This window comes from Monodon monoceros, unplaced genomic scaffold (assembly GCF_005190385.1).
Source record: "Monodon monoceros isolate NGI ecotype Baffin Bay Population unplaced genomic scaffold, NGI_Narwhal_1 Super_Scaffold_19, whole genome shotgun sequence".
NCBI lineage: Eukaryota > Metazoa > Chordata > Mammalia > Artiodactyla > Monodontidae > Monodon > Monodon monoceros.
Genome location: NW_021703775.1, coordinates 53204672 through 53223109, shown reverse-complemented (window position 1 = coordinate 53223109; position 18438 = coordinate 53204672). Strand labels below are relative to the sequence as shown.

At 38.0% G+C, this 18438-nt stretch overlaps 1 protein-coding gene across 10 annotated transcripts in view; it reads right to left on the bottom strand.

Annotated features, from left to right (window-relative positions):
• The window catches only part of THADA (THADA armadillo repeat containing), a 313009-nt gene that overhangs the window by 259958 nt on the left and 34613 nt on the right, over positions 1 to 18438 (bottom strand). For 9 of the 10 annotated variants that reach the window (XR_003794967.1, XR_003794966.1, XR_003794968.1 and 6 more), the window contains 4 exons: positions 8754 to 8905; positions 5744 to 5957; positions 2962 to 3097; positions 2190 to 2326 (listed from right to left, as the gene is read on the bottom strand). Coding sequence is in view for 7 of the 10 variants with exons in the window: in XM_029232473.1 (XP_029088306.1) it covers positions 2190 to 2326; positions 2962 to 3097; positions 5744 to 5957; positions 8754 to 8905 (639 nt within the window). In the remaining 3 variants the exon portion in view is untranslated. The remainder of the gene's footprint in view (positions 1 to 2189; positions 2327 to 2961; positions 3098 to 5743; positions 5958 to 8753; positions 8906 to 18438) is intronic. The other variant, XM_029232474.1, reaches the window with a different exon arrangement.

The window sequence follows — 18438 nt, the reverse complement described above, 5'->3', positions numbered from 1 at the left end:
AAAAATGGAGACAACCAGAGGAAAAAAGAAAAGGCAAAATTAAGGAAAAGTTAGTGGACCATAGACAGCTTTTGAGACTGACAGATATTTTAAAACTTTAATAACAAACAAAATTTTAGCATACTCTGAAGGCCCTACCCACAACTGGTGACAAACATTCAAGATTTCTCACCCAAAATATATTGGTATGGCCTGATCCAAATATTAGCTATCAGACTGGATGTTCTCTATTCCTATGCACTGTTGAAGTAGGAAAACTAAACCAACAAATTTTAGTATTTAGACTATCAGCCAAAATAAATCTATAACTGTATCTTAGTATCATGAACCACCACCAACCTTCCAACTCATTTTTAGTGAAGAACAAAACGTAACATTTTCTATGCAACCACACAACTCTAGATTAGTTTAATTATCGGCCCAAAGTATTGTATTGTATGATGCAGTGTGTGTTTATGATTTACTCAGTATGTTTTTAATAGAAGCCTCTCATTTGCACTCCAAAATGCATTCACCAACTTTATTTCAACACCAAAATATAAATTTACTTCATGATTTTCTAGGTGTTCAAAGGAACGTTCATGTTAGTATATACCTTTAACGGCCAATCCCTTCTGGCCTGTTGTAGTACAGATCCAGTAATCCCCTCACACTGTCCCTCTCCATCCCACCTGGGATCCACAACCATCAACATCGTCTGCAGCTGACATCCAACCATCAACATCGTCAGGGCTCCTCCTTCTGATGTATCGCCAGGAGGTCAACAGTAGCCTAACACTACGTCATAATGCCTACGTCATTCACCTCACTTCACCTCATCACACAGGTATTTTATCATCTCACATCAACACAAGAAAAAGGGTGAGCACAATGTGGTAAGATTTTTTGAGAGAAACAGAGAGAGACCACATTCATATAACTTTTATCACAGTATACTGTTATAATTATTCTGTTATTATCGGTTATCATTGTTAATCTCTTACTGTGCCTAATCTATAAATTAAATTTTAACATAAGTATGTATGTATAGGAAAAAACAAAGTCTGTATAGGGTTTGGTACTATCTGCACTGTCAGGCATCCACTGGGGGTCCTGGACCATACAGCCCTCAGATTAAGAGGGAACTGCTGTATACACATACCACCAAGGGCATCCCAGGCACTGAATTTAGTTCCTATACTTTCAGGAATTGTTCATTCATTCTAACAACTATTGATAGTGTACCTCCTTCTGCCAGGCACTGTGCTAAGCACAAGGGAGGAAAACAGACAAGATTCCTGTTAAACTGCAACAACTCCATGAAGGAGAAATCTATGAGAAGGGGAGAATGCTAAGAGACAAGACTGGCAAGGTAGCAGGAGCAAAACTATTACAGGACCTGGTCACTAACGTATTTTAAATAAAAAGGAAGAGGGGGTGGGCAGAGCACAGGGTTAAGTAAAGATTATGTGTAACATGATAGATTATATGACTAGAAAAGATTACTTTGGATGTGGTAAAAAGAAAATGGAAGGAGATAAGAGTAGATGTGGGGAAACAAGAGAGGATAAAAGCCTACAGTAAGGTAAGAAGATACAGATAAAAGAAAAAGAGATTTGAAAGCTATTTAAGGGGCACCACTGAAAGAACGTGGAGACAGGCTAGATATAAGGAGCAAAGGGGAGATGTCAAGCAGCCCTAGGCTCCTGATTTGCATAAACAGGTCTCTGGTAGGGCCATTTGCAAAAATACAAGGGTTGGGAAGGAAAAGACAGATGAAAGTTCATGAGTTCGGTTTTGGGCATTTTAACTATCTCCTCCAATTTTTTTTTTTTTTTTAAATTAAATGGTCTTTGTATGTCCAATGGTCTTTGCCTATTCAGATTTCTAACAAGTTGCCTTCTCTGACTGAACCCCATCAACTTCTAATTTTTATACTGCCTGCCAGAATACGACCCTGGTAGGTTGTATTCTGAAATGACATATTATAAAACCCAATTTACCCCAGAGGAGGAAGTACCTTGCTGATCACCTGGCTATTTATTTATTTATTTTGGTTATTTTTTCATAGTTAAAAATACTACTAAAAAGGCAGAAATATCACTAGTCATAATAATAATTTCTTTTCCCCCTATTTAGCCTCTGTATCTCTCTGAAGAAATGATTAGGGGAAAAAAACATAGTAATTCTAGCTTTCTTCGTTTACTGACCTGCATCAGTGTCCATGGGGATGAGGCCTTCTGGGGAGGAGCTCTGAATAACTGGAGACACCACGGCGGAAAGCCTGTAGGACGTCACAAGGAGCTTCTCCACCACGGGTCTCCACTCACTCACCAACTGCAGGCTGCTGCAACAAAGACATTAGGGTAGTTTACACTAAGAGCAAAAATCACATTTTCATGATGAAATTAATAGACAAAAGGGGTCAAAAGAATTTGGGTTTCAAAATCATGCAATCTATAAAATATTTAAGACATAAAAATATGTGTATATATGTATTTTTTTTTAATAAAGTTATTTATTTATCTTTGGCTGTGTTGGGTCTTTGCTGCTGTACACGGGCTTTCTCTAGTTGCGGTGAGCGGCGGCTACTCTTCGTTGCAGTGCGTGGGCTTCTCATTGCAGTGGCTTCTCTTGTTTCAGAGCACGGGCTCTAGGCGCACGGGCTTCAGCAGTTGTGGCTCATGGGCTTCAGTAGTTGTGGCTCACGGGCTCTAGAGCACAGGCTCAGTAGTTGTGGCAAACGGGCTCAGTTGCTCTGCAGCATGTGGGATCTTCCCGGACCAGGGCTCGAACCTGTATCCCCTGCATTGGCAGGCAGATTCTTAACCACTGCACCACCAGGGAAGCCCTATATGTACATTTTAAAATCTAATTTTTAATTACCTTTAAGGCAATATGTTCCTTTCCCAGGACACATTCCAATAAGAGTTTAACGCTCAGAAGTGAGTACTGAGGAAAGAGCGGGAGGGATACACTTACTTCAGAGCTAGCTTCCGCAAAGCTCCTGTTATACAGTGGACCCGCCCGTACATTGGAAACGATGCTGCTGCCTGAAGCAGAGAATTTTCAGCCCGAGATACTTCTTCCTCAAGATTTTCCAACAAGCATTTAATAACTAGAAAAAGCAAAAAAACCCACCAAAATAACGCCAGTTTAAAAACACATTTACAAATTTGTACACAGCAGAACAGTTTCCACGAAAGCACCTGACTCAGTTGAACTTTATACTAGAGGTTTTTGAATGAACAAAGAGATCTTTCAAGGTTATCCAGCCTGTTCTCCATTTCCAGTTAAGGTAGTACTGTGTCTTTGCCCTAACTTCCTGGATCCATTTACAGCATTCATTCTGGATCATTTCTCCTAGACATCCTCTACCTGGGTTAACAGACCCCAGGCCTATGTGCCATGTGCTATTTGGACAGATTTTAAAAAACAATGGCTTTACTGATATATTACTCATATACCATACAATTTATACACTTAAAGTGTACAAGTCAAGGATTTTTAGGATATTCACAGCTATGTGCAACCACCACCACAGTCAATTTTAGAACATTCTCATCCTCCCCCCCTCAAAAAAGTCTCACCCATTATCAGTCACTCCCCTCCCTGCACCTCTCACCTTCCCCAGTCCTAGGCAACCACTTAAGCATTTTCTGCCTATTCTGGACATACCATATAAATGGAATCATACAACATGTGGCTTCTTTCAAAGTTCATCCATGTTGTAGCATATATTAATATTTCATTACTTTTAACAGCTCAGTAACAGTCCATTGTATGGATATACCACATTTTATTTATCCATTTATCAGATGATGGACATGTGAGTTGTTTCCACTTTTTGGCTATTATGAATCATGCTGCTATGAACATTCATGCACAAGTTTTTGTCTGGACACAGTTTTCATTTTTCTTAAGTATATGACCATTATGGACTGAATGTTTGTGTGTCCCTGCCTGTCCCCCCGCAAATTCATGCTGAAACCCTCGCCCTCAATGCAAAGAAATTTAGAGGTGGAATCTTTAGGAAGTAATCAAGTTTAGCTGAGGTCATGAGGGTGGGACCCCCAGGATGGGATTAGTGTCCTTATAAGAAGAGGAAGACAGACCAGAGCTTACTCTCTCCTCCATGTGAGCACAGACTGAGACGGCTGCTGTTACAAACTAGGAAAAGGGTTCTCACCAGGAACCAAATCTGTTGGCACCTTAACCTTCCCAGCGTCCAGAAGTGTGAGAAATAAATGCCTGTTGTTTAAGCCACCCACTTTACGGTATCTTGTTATAGCAGCCTGAGCTGATTAAGACAATGCCCAAGAGAGGAACTGTGGAATCATATGGTAATTATATGTTTAACCTTTCAAGAAACTACCAGATTGTTTTCCAAAGGGGCCAGACCATTCTACATTCCCATCAACAGTGTATAGGAGGGACTTCCCTAGTGGTCCAGTGGGTAAGAATCTGCACTCCCAATGCAGGGGGCCCAGGTTCGATCCCTAGTCAGGGAACTAGATCTCACATGCATGCAGCATATGGCGTGCAACTAAGAGTTCACATGCCGCAACTAAGAAGCCCGCATGCCACAACTAAGACCTGGCACAGCGGAAGGGAGAGAGGGAGAAAGCGAGGGAGGGAGGGAGGGAAGAAGGAAGGAAGGAAAACATAGGGTAGTAATTACATGGTAGGAGGAGGGAGCTAGGATAAAGAAGAGGCTTCAAAGTTATGGGTGCTGTTGTATCAATACTTCTTAAGCTGAGTGTTATTACCTAGCTTGGGGACAGAACTTGTGAAATTTTTATATTATTACTATTTAAATCCTATATATTTAAATATTCTTTGTATGTTTGAAATATTTCAAAAAGTTTAAAAATGTCTTAAATTTGAAAGGCTTTACATGAAGTATGAACTCCCCAGTTCACCCCAATTGCAGACCTCTTCTTATCATCTTATTGGGGTCTCCTCTGGAATCCAGCCCTGAAGCAATTAGAGTTCGGCACATGTCATGTTCCATGGCACTGTCATCTCTCTATCCCCAGCTCTATGGCCACATTTCCACCAGAACTATCCATGGCCTTCTAATTTTCTCCCATTATTAGGTCTCTTTTTCATGGCTTTTTCTACTATCTTGGAGAGAATAATTGTCAACTCTCTTTCAACATCTGACCTCTGTTTTGTTTAATAAAAATCTCTACCTATCCTTATTTCTAGTACAATTCCAAAATGAAGATTTACTAGGATAAAATTAACTACATGAACCCCCAACAAATATTTGTTTAAAATCATTAGATCTAAATCAACTCAGACCCTAGGTTTTGGAACTGGCTATATGGGAAGAGTAAAAGGCAAGGGTATGACAGCCAGTTAAAACATAAACCCCAACAGACAAAGGAACTCTGCTCTATATAGAATTAACAAAGATGATTTGGCTATAGTCATAGTAAAATTTCTGTAGAAAAAAAGAACATTTTTGGTAGAGAAAGAGGTCTTACTTAAATAAAAGCTCTATTAATGTACATTTGCATATGTACTTATTTAATGTGAATCCTGTTTAGAAGCAATATAGTTGAGTAAACTATTTATTTGAAAAGGAGAAATTCATGATATACTTATATGCTGGTAAACTACAAAGCTGGTAAACTCTTAAATAAAAAAAAAACCACAAAGTGCTTAACCACTAGATAGCCTAACCATATTAATAGTGAAGAAAGTAAGGTATTGGTTTTGATAAACAAGAGCAAAAGGTCATTTACTCAATACGAACCTATTAATGTGTTACTTTCCACCAGAGCAGCAGACTTATCTCCATCTCCACATGCAACCCGCTGAGTTTTTAAGTAAGCAGACAGAGATGACGGCAGAGCGTTCTGCCAGATTAAGAAGTTCAGTAGGTAGGAAGCTGTTACACAGTCATATGGTTTGGTGCTTGTGCTGAGCTCCAGTGCTGCCTGGAATAAGCCTTGTAGTTTCTCTGAATCCTAGGATAAAGCAGAGACTCAGTCATTATCACTTAAACATTTCTTTAATTTGAAGGAATAACACATATTTATGCCACACAACTGACAACCGATACAAACATTAATTCTCTGAATATAGGCTGGAGTTTTTTTTTTTTTTAGGCTGCGCCAAGTGGCACGCGGGATCTTAGTTCCCCTGCATTGGAAGTTCAGAGTCTTAACCACTGGACTGCCAGGGAAGTCCAGATAAAGCTTTTTTTTTTTAAGTACCTCTTTCTTCAGCAAAAGTATACTTTTTCCTGTAGAAATTCTGCTATACTATAACCAGATCATCTTCGTTATTTCTATATAGCCCAGAGTTCTTCTGTATGTCAAGATTTGTTTTACTGGGAGTCATGCTCCTGCCTTTCTCCCCACCCCCTTCCCATACAGCTAGTTCAATGGAGAAAAATACACATACATATGAAAATACAAATTCACCAGGCTGTTCCTAGCAAAGCTCCATGTATATGTGTGAAAAATAAAGTGGTAAGATCAACCTCAGAAATTCTGCATTAGAGCTCCCACACCTATATCTCATCTAAACATGCACTCACACAGCCTGTCCTCAAGAAGACAGAACAAAGGGCAGTTCACTGTAATACGCATGGAAAGGTACAGGGCTGAGGACAGGAGACATGGATCCTAGTCCCAACTCCACAGTTGACAAGTTGCATGTTCACCACACTGGAACCTAGGGTTTCGTTGCTCAACAATATTGATTCTACTAGGATTATCTCATAACTGTCTAATATAAGGGAAAAAATCATTATCTAGGTATACCAATATTTAATAATGTCTTCTAATATCAAATAATAGACTCAAATATCAGCCTATTACTATTTAAATTCTTTGCTATTTGCTGTTTAATTTTCTATGACCTAAAAAACTGAAAGACAGTGGCTAAAACTCAAATCTAAATAAATATTAGAAAGAATCAATTAAGCATCTCAACCATTTTTTGTAACTGACAGTTAAGTCCCTAAACTAACCAACCAATTAGTAAGAAACAAAATAAATAGCCTTTGGAATCTAAAAGAGCATCTTTGTTCTATCATCTCAGGTCAATCAAAATATAAAGACCTTGGATATGTAGCTCCACAAGAAAGAAGGGCAAGAGACTAGGTGAGTAGTAAAGTCATATATTAGAAAGATATGCCATCAAAATATGAATATACAGATCCTTAGAGAGATTAGGCTAGCATTCAAAAAATGTTTTCAAGTTAGCTATATTAAAAAAGTTAATTACATATTACATAGGGTATACCCAAAGAAAGACTTTGAAAATACAATACATAACTAATATTTTAAAATCCTGAATTTAAAATCTTGAATCTGGGACCATTTACTAATACATAAGCCAGACCAGATATATAACTACCAGAATCCTATAGCAAGCCATATGTGCTACTAAGTTTCCTGAATTCTTTAAGTTGTGTCTATATACCAAGCATGTGTTTATCAAATTAGATACACAGAGCCCCCCTGAGGGGCCTTCATAGTCCATGTAAGGACCAGGTCTTTCATATAGGTGCCATAATATATACCTTTCCCCACTCCAGATACTCTCAAAATACTAGCCAGGAATGAGGCATAGTTATACATATGATACGAAGCTACAGTGAGATGAATGGTAAGAGGCAAGGGCTGGTGGAAGGGGAAACAGAGAAAGAGAAAGCATCTTCTTTAAAAATGCTTATAAAGTACAAAAGTTAGCAGCCTAAGCACCAAAGAAGTTTCTGCACATCAGGGCACCTGAAAGACCACCAGGATAGGTGGACACCAGGGAGCAACTCTCAATGTGAACCCAAGTCAGAAATGTTTGAGATTTTGCAATGCCGTCCAGAAGCAGTGGTAACAGACACCTTAGGCTCTCTGACATGTGCTCCGACAGAATCCCACTGCATCTACAAACTGCCATACCTAAACAGAGCCAAATAGCTAGAGCCCAGACCATGGCTCAGCTCCCACCCCTAAAGGCTCCCGTGGCCTGTATACAGCTCCAACAGGGAGCCATAGCAAAGCTCTAGAGCCAGTGACCCGACAGCTGCTGGTGACCTCAGTGCCCCAGAATAAGCCTCAAGGGTAGAGCCAAGTACCTGGGCTATAGGGTCTCCTGAAGACCCATCCCCAAGCTTTGCCTTCACCCGAGACCATCTTTGATTCTCACCCCATGGTGGGAAGTGCAAGGCATCAGGAAGAGCATGGGGCTGGGGATGGGGTAGAACACCCAGGGAGAGAAATGCTGTTAACCTCAAGTACTCTGAGTTTCAGTCTCAGTTTAGCTATTACTTGTTGGAAGATCAGAAACATGTTCTCTACCTCATTTACACTAAGCTTCCCAGTCTACTATGCAGGGAGATTATCTAAAAAAAAAAATCAAGTTACTGTAAGTGATGTGTTTTGATTGAATATTAACATGTCCAAGGGAACTGGGGAGACCACAGTTAACTGAAATCTACCAATAATCTTGTAAACAATAAAACCTACTGCCTCCTACACCTCCCTTTTTATCAAAACAATTTTTTTTAAAAAAGCAAAGATCACTGATTTGGATTTTGTTTCTCTTACATTTCCTCCTTCCCCACTACCCATCCCTACCTTCTCCATTCCACTACCTGCAACAGGAGAGGTATTAACGATAACTGAAACAGAAGATTTAGTAAGAAGGCAGATGCAAAGAGCCTGGACAATCCACAGACTGCTTTAACTGCTACTAAGATAGAAAGTTTTCGTGCATACACCACATTTACACTAACAGAAGAAAAGTCCAAATACCTGAAACTGTACAAATGTTTTTGGTAACTTCATTAGAAGATCAAATGCTAAAATTTTCACATCTTCAAAAGTGCCAGTTAAACATTCCATTAGCGTTTGGAAACGACCAACATCAATATCATGACTCAGCTGATATACTGTTTGGACTCTACCTAAAAATTTAAAAAAAAAATTTTTTTTAAGTGAACAGCAGGAAAAGGAAATCAACATTTTGAAGTTATGTGGCCAAATTTATAGAAAATTAGTGTAAGAACTCACACCTTATATTTTACCCACAACAGCATAAAAAATATTTCCAATAATTTATTTACTAAAATGATAAAATAATAAGTATTACAATTCTACAAATAGGAAATATTTTTCAATAACCATTTTTAAAAATTGAAGAATAGTTCATATACAATGTGTTAGTTTCAGGTGTACACCAAAGTGATTCAGATATATATATTTACACACACACACACACACACACATACTCCTTTTCAGATTCTTTTCCATTATAGGTTATTACAAGATATTGAATATAGTTCCCTGTGTTATACAGTAGGTCCCTGTTGTTTATCCATTTGATACGCAGTAGTATGTATACATTAATCCCAAACTACTAATTTACGTCCCCCCCTGCACCCCACTAGCCCCTTTGCTAACCATAAGTTTGTTTTTTTTGTCTGTGTCTCTTTCTGCTTTGTAAATAAGTTCATTTGTATCATTTTTTAAGATTCCACATATAATTGACATATTTGTCCTTCTCTGACTTCACTTAATACGATAATATCTAGGTTCACCCATGTTGCTGCAAATGGCATTATTTCTTTCCTTTTTATGGCTGAGTAGTATTCCATTGTGTGTGTGTGTGTGTGTGTATGTATGTCTATGTACACACACACCACATCTTCTTTATTCATTCGTTAATGGGCATTTAGGTTGTTTCCAAGTCTTGTTATTGTAAACAGTACTGCTGTGAACACTGAGGTGTATGTATCTTTTTGAATTAGAGTTTTTGTCATTTCCCGATATATACCCAGGAGTGGGATTGCAGGATCATATGGTAGGTCTATTTTTAGTTTTTTAAGGAATCTCCATACTGTTCTCCATAGTGGCTGCACCAATTTATATTCCCACCAACAGTATAGGAGAGTTCCTTTTTCTCCACACTCTCTCCAGCATTCATTATCTGTAGGCCTTTTAATGATGGCCATTCTAACTGGTGTCAGATGATACCTCATTGTAGTATTTTTTTTTTTGCCACACCAAAAAAAATCCTGGGCTTGCAGGATCTTAGTTCTCTGAGGAGGGGTCGAACCCAGTCCCCCTGCAGTGGAGGCGCAGAGTCTTAACCACTGGACTGCCAGGGAATTCCTGCTCATTGTAGTTTTTTTTGTTGTTGTTGTTGCTGCTGTTGCTGTTTGCGGTACGCAGGCCTCTCACTGTTGTGGTCTCTCCTGTTGCGGAGCACAGGCTCTGGACGTGCAGGCTCAGCGGCCATGACTCACAGGCCCAGCCACTCCGCGGCATGTGGAATCTTCCTGGACCGGGGCACGAACCCGTGTCCCCTACATCGGCAGGCGGACTCTCAACCCCTGCGCCACCAGGGAAGCCCTCATTGTAGTTTTGATTTGCATTCCTCTAATAATTAGTGACACTGAGAATCTTTTCATGTGTCAGTTGGCCATCTGTATGTCTTCTTTGAAGAAATGTCTATTTAGACCTTCTGCCCATTTTTTGATTGAGCTGTTTGTTCTTTTGATACTAAGCTATATGAGCTGTTTGTATATTTTGGAAATTAATCCCTTGGCTGTAGCATCGTTTGCAAATATTTTCTCCCAGTCTGTAAGTTGTCCTTTCATTTTGTTTGTGGTTTCCTTTGTTGTGCAAAAGCTTTTAAGTTTAATTAGGTCCCATTTGTTTATTTGTTTTTATTTCCATTACTCTAGGAGATGGACCCATAAAATATCGCTGCAATTTATGTCAAAGAGTGTTCTGCCAATGCTTTCCTCTAAGAGTTTTATAGTATCCAGTCTTATATTTAGGTTTTTAATCCATTTTGAGTTTATTTTTGTATATGATGTTAGAGAATGTTCTAATTTCTTTCTTTTACATGTAGCTGTCCAGTTTTCCCAGCACCACTTATTGAAGAGAATGTCTTTTCTCCAATGTATATTCTTGCCTCCTTTGTTGCAGATTAACTGACCATAAGTGAATCAGTTTATTTCTGGGCTTTTTATCCTGTTCCATTGATCTATGTGTCTGTTTTTGTGCCAGTACCATACTTTTTTGATGACTGTAGCTTTGTAGTATAGTCTGAAGTCAAGAAAAGTGATTCCTCCAGCTCTATTCTTCTTTCTCAAGATTGTTTTGGCTGTTTGGGGGTCTTTCGTGTTTTCATACAAACTTAAAAATTTTTTATTCTAGTACTGTGAAAAATGCCATTGGTAATTTGATAGGGATTGTACTGAATCTGTAGATTGCCTTGGGTAGTATGGTCATTTCAACATTATTCATTCTTCCAATCCAAGAACATGGTGTATCTTTCCATCAGTTTGTGTCATCTTCAATTTCTTTCATCAGTGTCTTACAGTTTTGGGGGGTATAGGTCTTTTGCCTACTTAGGTAGGTTTATTCCTAGGTATTTTACCCTTTTTGATACAATGATAAATGGGATTGTTTCCTTAATTTCTCTTGCTAATATTTCACTGTTTCTGTATAGAAATACAACAGATTTCTGTATATTAATTTTGTATCCTGCAACTTTACCAAATTCATTGATGAGCTCTAGTAGTTTTCAGGTAGCATCTTTAGGATTTTCTATGTATAGCAACATGTCATCTGCAAACAGTAACAGTCTTACTTCTTTTCCAATTTGGATTCCTTTTATTTCTTTTTCTTTTTCTGACTGCTGTGGCTAGGACTTCCAAAACTATGTTGAATAAAAGTGGCGAGAGTGGGCATCCTTGTCTTGTTCCTGATCTTAGAGGAAATGCTTTTTGCGTTTCACCATTGAGTATGATGTTAGCTGTGGGTCCATCATATATGGCCTTTATTATGTTGAGGTATGTTCTCTCTATGCCTACTTTCTGAAGAGTTTTTATCATAAAAGTTTTACCATAAAAACAAAAGGGGGAAAATAAGACCTACAAAAACAAATCCAAAACAATTAATAAAATGGCAATAAGAACATAACATATCAATAATTACCTTAAATGTAAATGGACTAAATGCTCGAACCAAAAGACACAGACTGGCTGAATGGATACAAAAACAGGACCCATATATATGCTGCCTATGAGAAACTCATACAGATCTAGAGACACATACAGACTGAAAGTGAGGGGATAGAAAAACGTATTCCACATGAATGGAAATCAAAAGAAAGCCAGAGTAGCAATACTAGCATCAGATAAAATAGACTTTAAAATAAAGACTGTCACAAGAGACAAAGAAGGACACTACATAATGATCAAAGGATCAATCCAAGAAGGAGATATAACAACTGTAAATATATATGCACCCAATATCGGAGCACCTCAATATATAAGGCAAATGTTAACAGACATAAAAGGAGAAATTGGCAGTAACACAATAATAGTGGGGAACTTTAACACCTCACTTACATCAATGCACAGATTATCCAGAAAGAAAATCAATAAGGAAACACAGGACTTAAATGACACGTTAGACCAGATGGACTTCATTGATATTTAAAGAGCATTCCATACGAAAGAAGCAGAGTCCGCATTCTTTTCAAGAGTACATGGAACATTCTCCAGGATAAATTACGTGCTAGGCCACAAAGCAAGCCTTGGTAAATTTAAGAAAACTGAAATCATATCAAGCATCTTTTCTGACCACAACGTTATAAGGCTAGAAATCAACTACAAGAAAAAAACTGCAAAATTCAAACACACAGAGGCTAAACAATATGCTACTAAACAACCAATGGATCACTGAAGAAATCAAAAAATACCTAGAGACAAACGAAAGGAAATAAGTAGTTTTTAAAAATTTGTTTAAAACTATTTCATTCTCTTTCAAAAAGTTATATATTATTATACAAGATACCTAAGTTATTTTTCAAATAAACAAGTACAAACAAATAAATTCAGGAATACATCTTTTAAAAAAACCTTCATAAAATTTCTTGTCCTAGAATCCAAGGGCCTACCATGTCTTAGGTGAACTGACATAGAATAATCAATACAATGACATATCCTTTAAATAATTTAAAAATCTGCCTGTTTGATTTGAATCTTATTCAAATATGTAGCTTTCCCTAGGCATCCATTCAACTACATGTATTACTTGCACTTAGGTTTGGTTGACTGAAAGAATCAGAGTGGAGGATGGAAGAGGAGGCAGTGATGTAAACAAAACAGAATGTGGGCTTCCCTGGTGGTGCAGTGGTTGAGGGTCCGCCTGCCGATGCAGGGGACGCGGGTTCGTGCCCCGGTCCGGGAGAATCCCACGTGCCGTGGAGCGGCTGGGCCCGTGAGCCATGGCCGCTGGGCCTGTGCGTCCAGAGCCTGTGCTCCACGGCAGGAGAGGGGCCTGAGTACCGCAAAAAAAAAAAAAAAAAAAAAAACATAATGTTAGGTCTCCCTCAAATAAATACCCGAGTAGGTTGATTACTCTGTGAATTTCCTATTATAACACAGATAATCATAATTGATGGATAAGTTGAGATATCTGCATTGCCCATAGTCTATTATAAGAATATTACCCCCAATTTTTTTTTGTTTCTTTGTTTTTTTTGTTGTTGTTGTTTGTTTTTTTTTTTTGCGGTACGCGGGCCTCTCACTGTTCTGGCCTCTCCCGTTGCGGAGCACAGGCTCCGGATGCTCAGGCTCAGCGGCCATGGCTCACAGGCCCAGCCGCTCCACGGCATGTGGGATCTTCCCAGACCGGGGCACGAACCCATGTCCCCTGCATCGGCAGGTGGACTCTCAACCACTGCGCCACCAGGGAAGCCCTAGTTTTTTTTTTTAATAAAGACTGACTGTTACAAAAAAAAAAAAAGGTTAAAATTACTATCAATATGGAATAATCATTTCAGTGTTTAATATACAAATGTGTGAACAGGTTGATTTTTTTAAAGTAACATTTACATTATTAACCATTGAAATAAACGATTATATTTATTGAAAAAAAAAAAAGACATATCCTAATACCGTTCCTGGGCATCAACAGTAAAGAAGGAATCTTTTTGCCATTCAGGCAAAAAGTTCAATTCATCTACAACGTGGAAAAAATCAGGCTGGCTTCACTCTTTGCCACAGCAGTATGTAGTACTAGAAGAGAGTGGAGCAATGCTTACCAAATCCTTAGGGAGAAAAGGGGTGATGAAAATCTGCATATCAAAATCCCATTCCAGTATCAAGTATAACAGCAATATAAACATTTTTGAATGTGCAAGAAATTAAGAACTACATTTTCCCAAAAGCTCTTCTCAAAAAAAGATGAATTTCAACCAACAAAGAAATTAACAGAAAAACTATCACTAAAGAATGATGACAGTCACCAAATCTATTTAATTCTTAAGGCTAAGAGTAAACCTACGGGAATAATGGATTTCATAGCAGGATGTGAAGAACCTTTAACATTTAATGAATTAACCCCTCGTAATACCTGAAAACATTTCTATGCTTAATTAGAGGAATGTTGCTCAATATAAATCAGCATGTGAATTCATTTAATCTTAACCCGCAAGTTAGTCCAACCCTGTGAAATTCATAGGGCAAGCAAATGAAGTTTTTGTCACTTCAATCACACCTCTGCTCAAATCTGCCTCTTCTTTTCCAATTCGGACACCTTTCATTTCTTTTTCTTACCTAATTCCTCTGGCTAAAACTTCTGGTACAACAGTGAATAGCAGCAGTGAAAGTAAGCATCTGTGTCTTGCTCCTGATCATAGGGGAGGAACTTTCAGTCTTTCACCATTGAATATGGTGTTGTCTATGGGCTTTTCATGAATGTCCTTTATCATAATGAGGAAGTTCTCTTCTATTCCTAGTTTGCTAAGTGTTTGTCTAAAAGGGTGTGGAATTTTGTCAATACTTTTTCTCCATTGAGATTATCATGTTTTTTTTTTCTTTTGTTCTAATGTAGTGCATTACATTTACTATATTTTCTTATGCTGAAACACCCTTGCGTTCCTGGGATAAATTCCACTTACTTAGTCATGGTATATAATACTTTTAATATGCTGTTGGATTTGGTTTTCTAGCATTTTCTTGAGAATTTCTGCACCTATATTTATATAAGATACAGCTGTAGTTTTCTTGTGGTATCAGAGTGATGCTAGCTTCATAGAATGAGTTAGGAAATGTTCCTTCCTCCAATTTTTTTGAAGTTTGAGAAGGAATGGCATTAATTCTTCTTTAAATGTTTGGCAGAATATACCAATGAAGCCACTCCCCTTGGACTTTTCTTTGCTGAGAGCTTTTCTTTTGAGAGGCTTTTGACTCCATCTCTTTATTTGTTATAGGTCTGTTCAAATTTTCTACTTCTTGAGTCAGCAATTTGTATATTACTAGGAATTTGTCCATTTCATGTAAGTTACCTAATTTATTAGAAATACAATATAACTGTTCACAGTAGTCTTATAATCTTTTTTATTTCTATAAGGTCAGTAGAAATGTCTCTAATTTTATTTCTGATTTTAGTGATTTACATCTTTTTTTTATTCTTAGTATAGCTAAAACTTTGTCAATTTTGTTGATCTTAAAAAAAAAACAACTTCTGGTTTTGCTGATTCTCTGTATTGTTTTTCTATTCTCTATTTCATTTATCTCCATTCTCTTCATTCTAATCTTTATTACTTCCTTCTTTCTGTAACTGTGGGGTAAGTGTGCTCTTCTTTTTCTAATTCCATGAGGTGTAAAGTTAGGTTATTGATTTGAGATCTTTTTTTCTTACATAATGTAGGCATTTACAGTTATATAAATCTCTCTATTAGCAGTGCTTTTGCTTCATCCTATAAGTTTTGGTAAGTTGTGTTTTTGTTTTCTTTCCTCTCAAAGTATTTTCTAATTTCCCCTTTGACCCATTGGTTAGTTAAGAGCTCTGCTCAAATTGGAAGCCTTCTCTGACACGATTGTATGAAAGCGCTGTTACTCCCAAACTCCCAGGCACTCTATACTTCCCTGCACTTTTCTTCTTGAAATATTTTTTCATACTACTTATCTCCATCTGAAATTCTACGTATCACTTGTTGACTTACTTAGTCTGTCTATCTTCACTAAAATCTAAGCTGTAAAATGGGAAGCACTCTGTTTTGTATACTGTGTATCCTTGGCACTAAATAAATTATTTGTTGAACAAGCCCTTTTAATCTAATTGTGGAATCCAATTTTTCACCATGAATATTGTGACATTTTATTCCAAATGAGAAAGATGTATGTGGCTTATTCTTCTTGAACTAGGACATACCTGAGGAAAGGCAAAAGCCATTTTAATCCCAAATCACAGTCTTTCTATAAAATAATATAAAAACCTACATTAGTATTCTTGAGATAAAGATGAAGAATGAGTTTACATTTCCTATCCTGTATTTTTCAGTCATGCTTCTTTAGCCTCCTTTACAGTTAATGGGTACAGTATGGTTTGCTCTATTTACATTACTTCCCAGTTGTTTAATTAACATCATTACTGTGCCATCAGTCACTGCCCAATTATACATGACTCATTCATTAGAAAGATGACACAGGTTTTTCACTTTTAAAGTATATTTAAATATATTAAACTATTCTCTCAATTGAAAAATTACCAGTATAATTCAGCCTAGATATTTCCCATACACCTAGGTGTTAACTATAAACATAGGAATGCACAGAAAACTTTTTGTTAAATGGATAATCAATCACTCTCAGGTAAAACCTTATTTTCTAAATTCAGTTGTAGTACCACTGAAATTCCCTAAACTGATGGGTATTCCTGTATTCATTTTCTGTGGATGCTGTAACATATTACCATGACCTTGGTGGCTTAAAACCACATAAATTTATTTTCTCACAGTTCTGGAAGCCAGAAGTCTGAAATCAAGGTGTCTGTAGGGCCATGCTCTCTCTCAAGTCTCTAAGGGAGAATTCATTCCTCGTCTCTTTCAGCTTCTGGTGGCTGCCAGCATTCCCTGGCTTATAGCCACAGCATGCCAATCTCTATCACCACTGTCACAATGACTCCTCCTTTTCTTTTTGTCACATTTCCCTCTGCCTCCCTCTTACAATGCCACTTGCAGTGGCATTAAGGCCCATCCAGATAATCCAAGATTACCTCATTTTAAGATCTTTAACTTAATCATATCTTAAAAAACCCCTAAATAAGTAAGGTGTTTTTTTGTTTGTTTGTTTGTTTTTGTGGTACACGGGCCTCTCACTGTTGTGGCCTCTTCCATTGCGGAGCACAGGCTCCGGATGCGCAGGCTCAGCAGCCATGGCTCACAGGCCCAGCCACTCTGCAGCATGTGGGATCTTCCCGGACCAGGGCACGAACCCGTGTCCCCCACATCGGCAGGCGGACTCTCAACCACTGCACCACCAGCGAAGCCCAATAAGTAAGGTTTAAATAAGTAAGGTTCACTTTCACAAGTTCTAAGGATTTGGTACGGGTTTCTTTTGGAGGTCATTTTTTGTCCTACTACACTTACTTAATCAGATGATCCAATTTATCAAGAATAATGGGACAAACTAACATCATGTATCTCCTGTTACCATGCCCTGAGAAAGAAACTATATCACCTATGCAATATTCCTGCCAAAAATGCATAACATGAATCAAGTCATAAGAAAACAATCAGACAAACCCAAACTGAGATACATTCTTCCAAAATGTTAATGTCATGAAATAAGAAAATTTCCAAATTGAAAGAGGTTCAAGATGCATAACAATTAAATGCAATGTGTGACTTTAGACTGGTTCCTGGATTGTGGGGAAAAATTTTTTTTCTACAAAAAGCCACTTATTAGGACAACTGGTACAATTTGAATATGGACTGTATATTAGATAACAGCATTGTATCAACATTAATTCCTGAATTTGATCATTGTGTTATGGTTAGAAAATTAATGAGAGGGCTTCCCTGGTGGCGCAGTGGCTAAGAATCCGCCTGCCAATGCAGGGGACACGGGTTCGAGCCCTGGTTCAGGAAGATCCCACATGCCGCGGAGCAACTAAGCCCGTGCGCCACAACTACTGAGTCTGCGCTCTAGAGCCTGCGAGCCACAACTACTGAACCCGAGTGCCACAACTACTGAAGCCCATGCGCCTAGAGCCCATGCTCCACAACAAGAGAAGCCACCGCAATGAGAAGCCCACGCACCGCAACCAAGAGTAGCCCCCTCTCTCCGCAACTAGAGAAAAGCCTGCACACAGCAATGAAGACCCAACACAGCCAAAAATAAAATAAATTTTTTAAAGAAAGAAAATTAATGAGAGAGAAACAGTGAGGTAAAGCAAATATCGCAAAATAACTTATGAATCTAAGTAGAGGGTTCATGGCTGAACTATTCTTGAAACTTTGTTTGTTTATTCACTGAACTATTCTTGAAACTTTGCTGTTAGTTTCAACTTTTTCAAAACAAAAACTTGAAAAAACTGGTTTTCTTCAAATGAAGCAAGTCTGTATTAACAGCAAATAACTGCCAAAAAATTATACTTTGCCTAAAAATTTAAACTAAAAAAAAAAGTCCAA